This window comes from Tinamus guttatus, unplaced genomic scaffold (genome assembly GCF_059628265.1).
Source record: "Tinamus guttatus ecotype Peru unplaced genomic scaffold, ASM5962826v1 Tinamus_guttatus_pri_ptg000004l, whole genome shotgun sequence".
NCBI classification, from domain to species: domain Eukaryota; kingdom Metazoa; phylum Chordata; class Aves; order Tinamiformes; family Tinamidae; genus Tinamus; species Tinamus guttatus.
This window is the reverse complement of record NW_028288538.1, coordinates 7,107,541-7,122,415: the sequence shown is the minus strand read 5'-3', so window position 1 is coordinate 7,122,415 and position 14,875 is coordinate 7,107,541. Positions and strand designations below refer to the sequence as shown.

The 14,875-nt window shown below is 45.3% G+C and overlaps 1 protein-coding gene across 3 annotated transcripts in view; it reads left to right on the top strand.

The window, feature by feature from the left end:
- NTRK3 (neurotrophic receptor tyrosine kinase 3) overlaps positions 1–14,875 on the top strand; it is a 210,731-nt gene that overhangs the window by 130,716 nt on the left and 65,140 nt on the right. The window contains exon 13 of one of the 3 annotated variants that reach the window (XM_088539327.1): positions 13,554–14,507. The exons of the other annotated variants lie outside the window; for them this stretch is intronic. Within the exon in view, the coding sequence (XP_088395453.1) occupies positions 13,554–13,672 (119 nt within the window). The 3' untranslated portion in view covers positions 13,673–14,507. Of the gene's footprint in view, positions 1–13,553; positions 14,508–14,875 lie in introns of those variants that run through there. 3 annotated transcript variants of the gene reach the window in all.

The following is a 14,875-nucleotide window of genomic DNA, read 5'->3' as shown; positions in this document are numbered from 1 at the left end:
GTAGGCAGGCCGGGGTGGGTTGTCAGACAAGACAGCTTTGGTGGGAAATGCAAAACAAAGATTCTAGCAGTTCCCTGTGGCCACTAACAGTTCTTTGAATATTCTTTAGAAGAGCAAAATGCTTAGGTACATTGATATGGTTAAATCTCAGGTAATGAGATGCTGTGGCTCTGCTGATGCGAGCCCCTTCTCTTCAAGGTAGTTTTAATTTGAAGCTCTCCCTTGCACTTATTCTCCAGAACCTTTATGCCCCCTTGCTGCTCTGTGCTGTTAAACAGGTGCTGCATTATTAGAGAAATTCTGTCTAAACTCCAAGCAGTCATTAATGGCTTAAGATCTTTCAGGGTGAATGCAAGGTATCATTAATAAGTATTAAGATTTAACACTTAATACTTCTTGCAGTTGCATCATTGTGAGGGCAGGGGTGACAAGGCCAATGTGGCAGTAACTGCAGGATCTGTGCTGGCTTTGGGAGCTGCATCACCATTTCTTGAAGCAACCACTTGTCTGCTAGCTCAGCTGGCCAGTAGTTAGTGCTCTGAGCTGGCTTTCCTTGTAAGCACGTGGAGCTTTACAGCTGCAAAGCTGGAAGGGCTTTTTAAATTAATGGAGCTGACTTAGGAGGTTATGACTGCTTTCTTTTATTTTTTTTTCCCCCAAAACATATAATCTCAAGCTCTGAATCAGGCTGTCAACCTCTTGCATTCCTCTCTTTCTAGCCATATTCCTCTTTAAAGTTCCTTTTCCTTTGCCCACCGCCTCCACTTGAATAGGCATGAGGGCAGTGAAGAGCTGTGGACTTCGTGTCCAGGCTGTGTCCTGTGTCCTGGTGCGATGGGCGCCAGGAGAGAAGAGGAAGGGGTGGCGTGGTGACCTCTGTGAGCTGTGTCAAGCAGGGAGTGTGGCCTCAGGTGCTGCTTTGCTGAAAGAGTGGTAGCTCATTAACGCTCTGTGCCCTGCAGATAACTTGTATTGATCATCGGCTGCTTAATCAAAAACTCTATCACAGTTTACTTCGATTATTCTTTTCCATTTCGTCATCTCTAGAGGGTAAGTTAAGCTGAAGTTAATGTACTCATTATGCACTTGGGAAACCACTGCCACACACTGGTATGTAAATCTCAGGTTTTAGGAGGGTTTGTATCTTCTGTCCTGCGTGTAGCAGGATTAATATATTGGGTGCATATTCATCCGCATTATGGGGTGGAACAGGCTTGGGAGCCCTCTGCTCTAGTGCCTTCTGGTCTGCCCCTGGATGGCAGCGCTGTCCTCCCAGCTCGCCTGGGAGCCCAAGCCTCAAACCTAAGTCCTGGCAGACCCAGTGCAGCAGTGACCAGTGTTATCACTCTGTACAGGTGCCCCCCACTCCTCTTTCCAGAGATATTATGTGGTGGCCCCTGTATCACAGTAAGAACCTCTCAACATGTGCACCTGGGCTGCTGGAGACCTCCCTGCACCAGAAACAGTGACTTAAAGCCAAAGTAGGAGGCTGAGTCTGCCCAGCTATTTTACAGGTCTCTTTGGCTATCTAAAGAGATCTCGTCACTTCTGAAACCAGCACCCTGTGGTTGTCGTTGTTGACTGTTTTTCGGATGCAGTTGGGGGATGCATCTGGAAAGCTGCTCTGTGAACAGTGGGTTTACTCTTTTGGAAGGCCTCAAAGCAAAGCTCTGGAGAGAGGAAGTAAGGAGTCTTTGCAGGAAGTGGCAAAGATATTTCCCAGCACTTGCCATGTCTTTAAAAACAAGCTAAGAGAAGTGGCAGGCCGATTTGAATGGGGTGCACAAGCAAGATCGTGGAAGGGAAGCCCTGAAATAGGTGTTACCGGGTGAAATTTGTGTGCTGTTTGTCTGCCGCCACTCCAATAAAAGTGGTTATCTCGGGTTCTGATTTTGTTTGATCCTCTGCTATGATTCATTTTCCTTTGTCTTTTAGTGTTTGCTGCATAAAACCCTTCTCCTTGATCCTTTTGTGCTATCGGGGCTAAATATTCCATGCTGGTTACGGCGTTGCAATGACCTAATTTGATTGTGGAGGGTCGTGTCCTGTATAATGTTGTCTCATTTGTTCAGTAGTCGATACAAACTCAATTTTACTTTCTTTAAAAAGAAAGGAAATGGGGGCAGGAACCCAGCATCCACGGCAGCCCTTACCTTGTTGCCTGGCTGTGTGGCTGTGCTGGCACATGTAGCGCAGCCTGAATGGGACCTCCAGGCTCTTTCTTTTTTCCTGCCAGTACTGAAGGGGAGAAAGGATGGAACCTACAGCAGAGAAAGGCCCCCATTTGTAGCTGCTGCCACCTCTGATTTGCCTCAAGGAGCCCTTATTCCAACAGGCTGGATGCCCTCTTGTTGGAGCTTGTCTCTGGAGGGGAGGTTTAGCTGTGTCTCCCCGTGGGACCCTGGGTGAGTGTTTAGTTTTCTCATTTTGTCTCCAACCGGTGTACCTCTGTTTCACCTGCCCATGCCATGCTTGACTCCAGGGTCCTTCCCCGGCCTTACCGCTCTGTCATTTGTGACTAGCTCAGAGGGGAAAAGGAGGGTCTGATCTCAACTGGTGCAATGCATTGGCATGAGAAATAAGTGGGTCCTTTCTGAAGCTGGGGACATCCTGGCTCTGCTGGCTGTGCTCCTCTCATCCAGGGAGGCTTCGAAAGCTCCTTCAAGGCTTTGGCTTTGTGCGCAGCAGTGGAGTGGCAAGGCTTGGTCATCGCTGGAAGTGTTTCTGCAGAGATCTCAGAAGATGGCATGTTTTCACAGCTCATACAGGAAGTGCCAGCCCAGTGTTTGGTCTATAGAAAGAAAGAATCTGCTTTTGCAAACTAGAAATGGAATCAAGCGCTTAGCTCTGGGTCTGTGGGCTGTCTCTGCCAGCTGGGTGTGCTCATTTGGCAAGTTATTCAACTGATTTGACTGCTGTTCTTCTCACTCAGACTTTCTTCCTTAGTTCTCAGGATATTCTTCATTCACCTCCCTGCTTTCTTCTCTCCAGTTGGGCATTCACTAGATTTTTGTTTTAAACTGGATTCATGGTGGTGACAGTGCAGGAGTCAAGCAGACATTGTGAGGGAAAATGGACCGTGATTTTTGCAGCCTGAGCAGTGAGTGAGTCAAACGATGAGCGTGGCTGGTGCACCATGAGGCAGGAGCAGACGGTCGAAGCGCCAGGGTGACCTGTGAGGAAGGACTCAAAATAGAGAACCGTAACACGAGCCTTGAGGTCATGGACAGTGGGAGCAGGCTGGGCATTGGCCGGTCGTGTCGTCCTTGTTGGCAGGATACCAGAGCTTTATGGATTAGTGATCTGATACAGTCAAGTCAGTGTTCCTGATTTGTTCTCAGTTTTGAAATATGTAATCAAAATCAAATACGAAGCCTCCTTAAGAAGAGACTGCTACATAGCAGCTGGTTAAGTGTAGCAATCAATGCATCTGCTGTGGAATGTTTCCTGCAGAAATATTACATCCTCTCTCATTTACTTGATGCTCTTCAGGGTGAATCAATCAAAAGATATTGCATACAAATAGTTCAGCCTATGATCCTGTGGGTGTCCATTAGAGAGGCATTTGCTCGGTGTTAATGGACCTGTTGATTAACAAACAAACCATTGCTTTTTAAATAGAGTCTGTTGCTTGATGGCAATTGTTATCATTTGATATTCTGGGGCCCCACCTCCCCTGTGCACAATTTGCACCCTGTGCCAATGCAGGCAATTGCTGCAACAACACCCAGCTCTGCATTGCTGGAGAGAAAGAAATCCATCCCTGTCTCACAAACAGGGATCAGGGAGGAAAAGAGAGACACTTTGCACTTTCATTATTATATGCTGTGTTCTAATAATCTCATTTTCTGCATGCATCTGTCTAGGCAAATAATGCCTTGTTTGACTCCAGCAATGTCCAAGAAAAATCTCCTGCCAAAATACCCAGAGGGTCAAGGCCCAGCAGCTCCTTAAGGGCTCAGTCATAGGGAATTTTTAACCCAGGCTGAAGGCAGGGGAGTCTGTAAAACCGGTAGTCTGTTCAATCAAGAACACATTCATCTCTGTTCCTAACAGCAGAAATGTATTCCCAATCTCCATTTTTTTTCCTATGTGCAAAATTGCCTACATTCTGTAGCTTTAGTTCAGCATTTTCTGGTGCTAGCATGGCATGAGCCCCAGCACAGGAGGCAGGGGCTTTGAAGTGCTGGAAAGATCAAGATGACACTATCTGAACAAGAAGATGCTCTTATCCATTGTGCATTGTTGGGTTGAAAGGACCAGGATTGTGGATTTTGAATTTAGTCACTATGCTGGTAGTTGTGACCAACTCTTCTGCTTCTGGAAAGTGAGTTTGAAACCTCTTTGCATGGTTGGAGGGAGCAGGGGCATTTAGTGTCATTGGGCTGCCAGTGAAAAAAGCTGTTTTGGGGCCTGGCAGGCCAAAATATGTTCCTGCCCACAGCCAAGGGGACCCCGTGTCGCTTAGTCAGCTCTGTCTCTTTAGTGCTACGATCCGACTCCACCACACACATCCTTCCCACAGCTGGTGGGAGGCAAAGTGAGGAGGCAGTTAGTGGATTAGGGCAGCAGAGTGAAAACCATTTGGCATTTTTATCCTGATTCTTCTGGGTGCCTTTAATTAGCCTGATTGCTCTGCACGCGATTTTGCCGTGTTCTTTAGCTCCCCCGGTTAGAATAATTATTCCCCCAGCTCCTTTTGTTCCAATTCCTGATCGCTCTCAAAATCTCCCATTAAAAGCCGTTAAATCCGTAATGTGAAGCGCGAGTGAGCGTTGAGCAGCGTTACGCTCTCGGCCCCACACGTGTGTGCACACACCTGCCAGCCCCCTCCCTGCGCTCATCGCTTGCCCCTGTGCTGAGGCCCTGCTTCCCCTCCTGCCACCCGACGTGTCCCACGTGTGCCGGGCTGTGCACACCCTCTCCCCGCTCTGCACTGGCACCCTTGCTCCTTATTGCATCTCCACATGGACATTTTGGCCCCAGAGTTGTCCTGTCTGGGCAGCTTTCCTTTGGAGAAGCACAATATGGAGGTGAGGACACCTTCTTGGCTGGAACTGCTGTCTCCTGCATGGAGATGGAGAGGAGGAAAAAAAAAAAATTAATGTAAAGCACTTTCACTTCTTCTCAGGTGTGACGTCCTTTGGTGGAAGGAAAATGACTTTTGGAGAGTTGTTTTTCTGGCAGTTCTTATAGTGCAGTGCCTCCTTGTCTGGTGCTCAGGGAGCTTGGCCTCTTCTCTGTTGCTCTCTGTCCCTCATCTCTGCTGATACTTGATCAGCACATGCTGATGACACAGGAGGGACAGACAGACACAAAGGCTCACAAAGAATGAGATGGTGGGAAGTAAGATTGGGACGAAGTGTTCAAATGCCTTGTACATTTTCCTGACTTGATGAGAGACAGAAAGACTTTCAGATCCAAAGTGAAGCTGCACCAAGGAAAGGTCTGGCAGTCATGTAGTTTGTGAAGCTTGGAGGTGGCTTCCAGAGGGGAGAAAAAAAAGAGAGAGAGAAAAACTACTTGATGGCAAAAGTCTGCAGAAGAGAAACCTTAGTCCTCCTCCCTCTTTCTGATGAGAGTGTCTAATGCACAGTAGCTGTAGTTGCTGTGCATTTTGGCTTTCAGCCTCATTTGTGCTCTGTGTGACGTGTAGCACTTTCTTTTGCAACATTCGGTGCAGTGTGGAGCAAGGCTGGTCCTAGACACCAGGCTCCATCCCCCCTGCAGGCACGGGGGTGACCAGCTTGGGGACTTTCTTCTCATCTCGTCTTTGCTTTGTGGCTGCAAGGGGAAGGGCCTTTCCTTGCATTTCATACCTTTCTCGGCCACTGCAACATGCTGTATTTCATGTGTGTTCTGTGGGAGCGATGCCTCTTCTCCCCTCCTGCAGCACGGAGGCCACCACAAGTATCTGCCACTTGTTTAGTTGGCCCTACTTGCTGTAGGACAGCAGGGTCTTCTCTCCATGTGAGGAAAGCACGGCCTTCCCTGTGCCTGAGGTTGTGTGTTTTGAGCTTGCCACCCCCTGCAGGTACCAAAGCAGAGTCTTCAAACAAACACTGGAATTGGGAGTCCTGCCCCAGAAAGTTGGACAACTAATATATTTTGCTGCAGATGGAAACTTATTTTGAGAACCAGCTAGTGGGGCGATTATCTAGTGAGGAAAAAACATGATATTATCCTTCATTTGTGGAACAACTGGCAGAGTGGGAGCACTGGAGAAACACGGATGAAGGGCAATAGTGCCGGACCATGCAGTATCCAAACAAGCAGCCTAAAAAAACAACAAAATCTCATGCTTCAAAGTGCCCTGCTTTTTTACTCTCTGCTCTTCCTCCTTCCATTTATAACTCCTCTGTGGTGCTGTGCATCTCCTGGCCTGCTGCAGTCTCTGGAACATCACACTTCTAAAGCCTTGATTTCCATCCTCGGTTTGTAAACTCCATTAAACCGCATTTTCCCCATAGGAATCTCCTCCTGACACTTCAGGCTGTCTGGCTCATGTTACGGCTGGGCTTCCTGGAGGGCAGCTCTGTTCTTTCTAGACAACACAAGGCATTGCTGGAGCAGATGGCAGAGAGACTTGAGCAAAGCAGGATCTACCCTGGGCCTTGATTAGCTCTTCCTCAACCTCCTCCTGTCCTCTGAGGAACTGCAGGGCCTCTTGGACACTGTCTCAGCAGAGAGGGCCCCAGCTGTAGACTGCAGCAATTGTGGGCTTCCCTGTCCACCAAACGCATCCCGGTTGGTGCCTGCTCTTTCACCCCAGCCATCTGCCTGTCCCAAATGCTACTGTTCCAGTTCCAGGGTGCTGGGACTCCTGCTGAGGGCTGGTGGCCGGGATTTGGGGCTTTTCCTTGCTCAGTGCTTACACCCAGTATTAATTCCCCCAGGGACCTTGGACAAATCATATTCCTGTTCCGTGCCATAGTTTTGCCATCTGCATAATGAATATAACAGCTCCTGCCTCCCAAGGGAATAAGAAAGGCGTAACAAATTAATGTTTATGAAGTGCTCTCTGGCTGAGAAGAAGTTTATAAGAGGGCTGTTGGTGTTCTAACTCAGGGGCTTCTCTTGCTGGTTAGCTCTTTGATGTGGAAGTCCATGGTACTGGTGGATCAACTGTACCATAATTGGAATTAATCAGCAATTAAGGAACACAAGCCAACCAGATTCTTTCCCAGTGGATATTCATTTCTAGGCAAATTAGTCAGTGGTTCCAGTAACTTTGTAAAAATGCTTAGGATAGCTGTTCCTATCTAAAGTGGCTGGGAACAGAGGCAGTATCAGAAGAACACTGATACCTGTCAGGCAAAGTGGAAAATGAGAAGCTCTTGTAAAACTGTGCACAGTTCCTAAATTGGCAGCACTCTGAGGGCTGACTTTAAAAAAGTGACAAAAGAGTTGATTTGAAAAGCAAAGTGATGAAAATGATGTTTTGCTTTTTGGGATGGGATCTTTCATGCAGGGTCCCGTGGGCTTTGTGGAGTGCAGAGGCAGGGGGAATGCACCGCTGTGAGGAACGGGGACCCGCGGAGGTCGGGAGAACTGTTGTTCCCCCAGGCACGGAGAACTGCAAAGGAGAAGATTCTTGGAGACCCTGCTGCAAGCACACGGAGGAACAGAGGCAGATCCTGGGCTTTATCGATAGCTTGATAAATACCAGGATAGCAGCTACTATCAAGCTCTCACTTGAAAATAGTTTCCTGCACCTTGTTTTTGCAGTCAATCCCGAAGCTTTGCTATGCACCTTTGCATTGTTGTGGGTATTGTGAGGGACAACAAAACCGTCCTCTTCACTCAAAATACTTTTCCTTTTCTCTGACCCCCTGCAAATGCAATGAAGCAGAGGCTATGGTCTGCATCCTGTGGGTGAATTTGTTGGGTGCCCATTCCTTTCCCCTTCTCTGGTCCTCTTGCAAATAATTCCACATACCCTGGCTTCGATCTAATGAAAACAAAATCAAGAAGGCCCAACTGATCTGGCTACTTTCCATCGCACAGTGGGCCTCTCACTGGCTTTAAATAGTTGCACCTCTGTGCAGTCTAGAGAAAAAAGCATTTGCCATGCCTCTAGACAGGGAAAATATCGTCGGCTCAAATCACAGGGCATTTCAGATGCTGCAGTGTAGCATACTTGGAAACAGCCTCTTGGTCAAATTGTTCAGTTTTTTTTTCGTTTTATATATATATGCATACATGTATGTAATGTTCTTTCACCTAATACCCTGGTAAATGCTTTCCCACTTTTGAGTTTTTCCTAAGGGGGAATGGTGGGGAATCTTGGAGCTCTGCCTTCTAAGCTATCAGGCTACAACATTTAGTATCTTGGAACTACTCCATCCATGAAGGAGTTCCAGAGAAAACAGACTTATGATCCTGGTTAATATGGAAATGGCTCATATTAACAGAGGCAAAGGCAGAAATATTATGGATACTGGAATTCCTCCGACCAAAGGTTTAATGAATTTGACATAGGCCTAGGAGTTCATTTCATGGAAAGCCATGAATGCTACTCTTTCCTTGAGGAACATTGTTCAGCTGTTGAGTTTCTGTAGTATTCTTCTTTCCTTTTCTGTTTTCTAGTTAATCTTGAGAGAAATTTGTGCAGAAATGGATTTGTGCAGAAAAGGAATCTTTCGAACCCATTTGATACCCATGTTTCTCTTGCTTTCAGCCCATCTCTTCCCTTTCTTGACCACAAACACATACAGTGCTGTGAATCCTCTGCTTGTGATTTTGCAGTTGTGGAGAAGAGGAAGATGCCACGAATTGTAGCTAGAGCTCCATCTAGCATATTCCCTGGAGGTTTCCAATGTCTCATAGGCCAAAGTGGGAGACTTATGTATGAGGTTAGTCATGGCAAAAGAACAAGACAAGGTGAGCTTCCATGAGCTGAGGGTAAGGATCCTGATTCCATGAAAATCAAGTGCTGTAGCACTCAGAATCCTTCTGTGACTCTTAAAGGAGCTGTATCTACTGGAAGATTTACTTGACATCTCTTATTGGTGTGAAATTCTTCTGTGGGCTGCATTTCTTTGGGGCAATTGTCCACTCTTGGTCAATAGCTGGTGCAAATGAGAGGAGGCCAGGCCAGGTCCTTTGACTTTACCTTGCACGGCAGAGGAGATTGTTGACATCAGCAGGGAGAATCTCTTGGTGTGACTGTGGTGGCCTTCTGTGACCTTCCCTTCCGTGGGGAGTAAAAGCCTTTCAGGCCCAGCAGCAGGTAGTCCTGTCTGGTTTGTGTGGTGTCTGGTATATGCGAGAGGAAAAAGCAAGGAGAAAGGATTTTGGATATGTGAACCCATGCATGACAGGAGACTTGGAGCACTGTGTTGCTTAACTATAGACATATCTATACTTAATATCTATACTTAACACTTAACTATAGACATATCACTCCTCACTTTGACTAAATGGATTGCACTTCTTTGTGCTCTGGATAAAGGTCAGTTTTGAGGCTTTCTATGCCTTCTTTGATGCTATTCTTATCTGGTATCTGTGTGTAGAGAAAGGTATCTGTGTGTAGGGAGGGTTTTTGATTCTCCAATTACTTTCCTTTATGTTACAAATTCTTCTGTAACATGGAAGAGGGGTCTATCACTCAGTATAGGTCTTGTGGATAGCAGAGACATTTGGCCAACCTGTTGCCCTTAATTTGCTGCTATTTAACTCTTGTTTGTCGGTCACAATACGGCAATCTTTTGTTTTTCTGATCCCTTTCCATAGTAATTTTTGCTGCTGTTATAAAGGCAGCTTCCATCCATCTCTAATCAAGGGTTTTCAAAACAGGGCTGCGCCGCTGCTGTTGCCGGGTTGGATGGGGCTGCCATGGGGAAATTTGCGTCGTTTTCTGCGTCGTTTTCTGAAGTTCTCAGTATCACAGCCCCATTCTGCCGTTCTCATGTGACGCTGAGCACTCAGAGATTTCAAAAGCCCTGGAAGCGTGGTATATTTAAACAGCTGCAGTTTTAGCAGGAGGCAAAGAGGGAAGAAGAGGTGAAGTTTACTCCTTGTCTCCTTAGTCTTGCTCTCAGGCGGTGGAGGCAGGTGTGTCCCAGCCTCGCAGGGCGCTGTTGGGTGGCTTGTGCGTGGGACATGTGGAGCGAGAAACTAAAGACAACTCTGGAGGACTAAGTGGATGGCTGAGATTGAAGGCAAAAACTGCTCTTATGATTAAGTTACCTTCAATTTTCTTGTCCTTTCATTGTCACATCCTTCCAGCCTGCTCAGGGAAATGCTCCATCTGCCCTGTCCATCTCAAACTATTAGACTTGGACACCAGGTCTGAGCTCATATCTCCTTCCCTGTTCTCCGACACTTCCCATACATTTATTCCACTACCATATCATGGCTGTTAGAAAAGACAGACAGCATCGTATTTGAATTTTAGAAGTAATCTCACTAGACAAGAGAAAAGTACAAATTTTAATCTGTCAGACTCTTCCTAATTTTGTAAGTCCTCAGAGATGCGTTCTCCTTGAATCCAGATATATTTTTTTATGACCCCACTATTTTCAGGATTATACATTGGAGTTTCTTCCAAATCTATAACCAATATCAAAGATAATACTTCTCGTTGTCCATCTTGCATTGATAAGTATGAAAGACTACAAAAAGATTTATTTGTTTAAAATTTCACTAGATCCTTTAAGACCATGAACACTTTTTTTTTCTTTTTTTTTTCTAATTATTTTTTTTCAGCTGCTGATAGTTTTGATAGTAGGAAGATGACGTTTTTTTCCTGGTAGCATCCAAACTCTGAACCTTTTGAGATTCACTCATTCTATCCCTGGAAATCATAGTGAACATCCTTCATCTCATATCTGACAGGGAAGAAGTAAACTTAGCAAGAACATTGTTGGTTTCTGCTCCATACAAACCAGAATGGGGTTAAAGTTATCGACATGGCGTGGGAGATAGTAGGGAAGAAAGACGAAAAAAATCAGTTAAGAAACATGTTTTTTCAGATTCTTTGGGGACTTTTAAGAATTCAGTAGGAGAGAATGACAAAGTGACCTATGAAAGAATGCTGGGCCCCGTTCCCAAGTCCACAGTACGTGGGCTCAGCCCCTAGAGTTCAGGAATGCAGGCTGCTCTCCTGACACGTTCCTTGTTGTCTCTCAGCAATGACCACGTCAGCTATGGAATAATCCCTGCAATCCAGACCTGCCCTACAGAGACTCTGCTGTGAAAGAGCAAAGCCCTTGGTGTTCCCAGGCTCAAGACTTGCTTATCTTTCACGTGTCCCTTTGCTGAGGCTCTTTGCCCCCAGTGGGTTTTTAGGTATCTTGCCTGGTGTCCAGCAGAAGTGGAATTGCCTTAATTTAGCAGAGCTAGGATATACAAATAAAATAAAGCAGGCAGGAGTGCTCCTTTGAGATGCTTGATATTTTTGAGCGTAGACTTGATATTGTTGAGCATAGACTTTCCCAACTGTCCTTTAGTGACCATAAAGTATATTTGTATTATAAAAAACAAAACAAGATAAATAGTGACATTCAGGGATGCCATGTTTATTTGTCTCTCAGTGACTCCAATAAGAAGTGGACTTAGTTTACATGTTGTTTTCCAAGCGTCAGCACTTTAAACTCTGCTTTGGCTCTAAGAGTTAAGCAGCTCTTTCTCACTACTAATGACATTTCAGCACTTGGAATTTGCCTACAAATTCTGTTTATGATATATGAACCGAAACTAAGTCTAGCTCACTTTCCCATGTGGATCAGCTCTCTGGGGCCTCTAAGAGTAATAGATAGTATCCCTAAAACAAGCTTAAACAGTTCCAAAGCAAACAAAAAGCAATCTCAGGTTCATCAAGAGGCATGCATTTGAGAAGCAGATGGAGTAAGATAGAAATAGCCATAGCAAGTAAGGAAAGAAATAGCAATTAGAAATAGAAAAAAATACAAAGAAGAAATAGGGGGAAAAAAACGTTGATTGGCATAGATTCAGTGTATAATACTTGCTATTCCTAATCTAATGGAGGGCACCTTCCTATTGAGGCTGGCAGGGTCAGTTCCCAAAGGCATCCATATTACACTGTGCTGCTCTAGTGATGCCAGGCTTGGACAAACTTACTCATTTTGGTGAAGATCCCCAAGTTGCAGGAGGAGCAAGAGCATTTTCCAGACCTTAGAGCTATGATGTAGTCAAGGCATCCCAGTAATTTTCAGTTACTGGAAACGACATTTTGGCTGTAAGAAGTTGACTCAGAGCAACCCCAAGGCTACTGCCCTGTATGTCTTTGTCCTGACAACTCAATGGATCTGAATTAGGAATTTTGAAAAAGTGGCATAAAAGTTTCTTTTATGTTCCAAGTATCTGATGAGAGCTAACAGCAACCTCATTGTAGCTTTATCACTACCTTCAAAGATATATCCCTCTTCTTGCCATGTCTCATTTCTGTCCATTGGGATGACCTCAATCATAGAAATACTATTATAAGTAAGTTTCTGAGAAAGTAGTATAAAAAGTGATGAGCTGATGCAGGAAGTGACTTATAAGAGTCTTTTCTGTGGAAGCTTTCAGGACTTAGCGCAAAAGATAATAACAAACACAGGTAGCTTCAAGTCAGGAAGAAGGCTGAACATCAGGTTATGTCCTAAGTGCAAACCCAAATTTGCCCTCCTTTAGCCTGGCCTTCAGGCCTAGGCCAGGCCTGCAGGACTAGGCATCTCAGCAGGAGGATTCCCTCATGGAGCTCCCATTCATCCCTACAGAATAAGTTTGCTGCCGCCTGCCCAGTGGACTGTTTTCTTAGAAGTCTTGAATATTTGCATTTAGTTAGCTTCAGAAAATAATCAAGTATTGTGTCTCTATTAGAAACAGAATCACAATAGGCTTCCCTGGCTGCGGCATTCCACAAAAAGGGCATTTTGAAGAAATAATTAAAACAATCTTTGAAAATATTATATTTGCCCTGAAGCGCCTAGAGACTGCAAAAATATGGAAGGGAAAGCTTGTACAGACCTGAGGTTGTACAAGGAGATGCCTCCAGTCTGCAGGTCTTGGGGTGAAAAGGACAGCAGGAGCTAGGGAAGCCTATGGGGCTTTGAGAGTCAGGGCGCCCCAGCCTCTCAGTGTCCTCTTCTGCTTCAGATATATCAAGCCTGAATGAAAGAACTATCAGAGAAGGATAGATACAGGAGAGAGCCTCCACTTTCCTCACTCCTTGGCTATGGGAAAGATGGTCCAAATAGAACTTCCCCCCCTCCCATCCCAATCAGTGGGAAGCTCAGGAAAATAGTTGTTGCCAGGTCTCCATCCAGAAGTCTTGCATGCCCCTTGTCCTTGGAGCACTTGTGCCTGCACACACCACTTGGAATGACTGTCTCTTCTTGACGGAAAAACACAACACGATAGCTGGCACAGAGAGGACATTTTGACTTTAATTTAACTGCAGCCGTTTGCTGGTTATTCATTTGGTTCTTTTTTAATAATTATATGTGTGTCAATATCTCTCTCTTTTTTTCTAGTTTTGCTCTTTTTAGTTTTTTCGTTTACTTTATTTTGCTTTTTTCTTTTTTCTGTTTTTTTTCCCCCTTTAGGTTTCAGAGAAATTATGTTGAATCCAATAAGCCTCCCTGGACATTCCAAACCTCTTAACCAAGGCATTTATGTTGAGGATGTCAGTGTTTATTTCAGCAAAGGACGTCATGGCTTTTAAAAACTCCTTAAAAGTCCCTGTTCTGATGTCAAGTTTATAGGCTGTGCCCTCAAAATGGTGGGAAGCAGTAAGCGTGGTCTGTATGGATTGAGGTCTCCTCCTAATAGGACTCTGCAGCCCTGCCTGTACACACCTTAAAGCCAAGTGAAACTGTGGTTTTCTGTCACCAGATAACAGGGTTGTTCTTTTCCTCCAATGGTCGCTGTGTTCGTTAAATATCTCTGCAAGGCACAACAGCAGCAATGAGAGCAAATAAAGAAAATTAAAACCCAATTCAAAGGAGTCATCCTAATAACACAGTCAATAATTGTACTTTTGCTTTAAAATAAAACACAAAACAAAGCCAACCAAGCCAACCAAACTGACATCTTGAGTCATGTCCTCCCTGCTTGGAGTTTTCCTTGTAAGCTTGTGTCTTCGCAACACCCAGTGAATGCCGCCAGCACCTCTTACCGTGGCAGCGCCATGGGATCTCCCAGAGCGAGCCGAGGCGGGAGCCTGGAAGAAACTAAAGCAGAACGAAGACTTTTGGTAAGAACAAAAACAGCCCCGCTCCCAGGTTTTTTGCACAGAAAATAATGTTGGAAGGCATAATAACGAAAAGAAAATCGCACTTCTCTAACAGGAAGCGAATGTGGTTATCTTTGAAGTGCACGTATTCTAGGAGGCTTTTTTTTGTTTGTTTGTCTGTTTGTTTGTGTGTGTTAGAGCGGCTCGTTGGATCTGACTATATCGTTGTCGTACTTTGGTCTCTCCCTGCTGCTTGAATGATGAGCTTTATCTGAGGAGTTTCCTGGACTTCCCACATGGATGGAAAATCTATAGTGCAGGAGGGTCAGTGCCCCTGCCAGGACTAGGGCAGTAAGCAAAGCAGAAAAGCATATCAGACGCACGCAGATCCCAGTTGCTGGGCCTTTTCCAGCCCCATTTAGCCCTCCCCTGTGTTCTCACCAAACTAGAGATTGATTGTATCCCAGTCATGCGCACGGAGCAATCGGCTTGAGGAGGAGTGACTGAAGGGGAAGAAAAATAAGCATTCTGTTGCTTCTGTGCCATAAGCAAGAGTATTGATCATGTTCTCTGGTCAATATTTGTATTATCTCCCCCTCTCCCTTCCCACTTTTGTCTTACTTCATCCAAAGCCTCTCAGATGGAAAAAGAAAACCCTTGATCCTGTCCTCAAGAGTTGCCAGTTGCCATGAG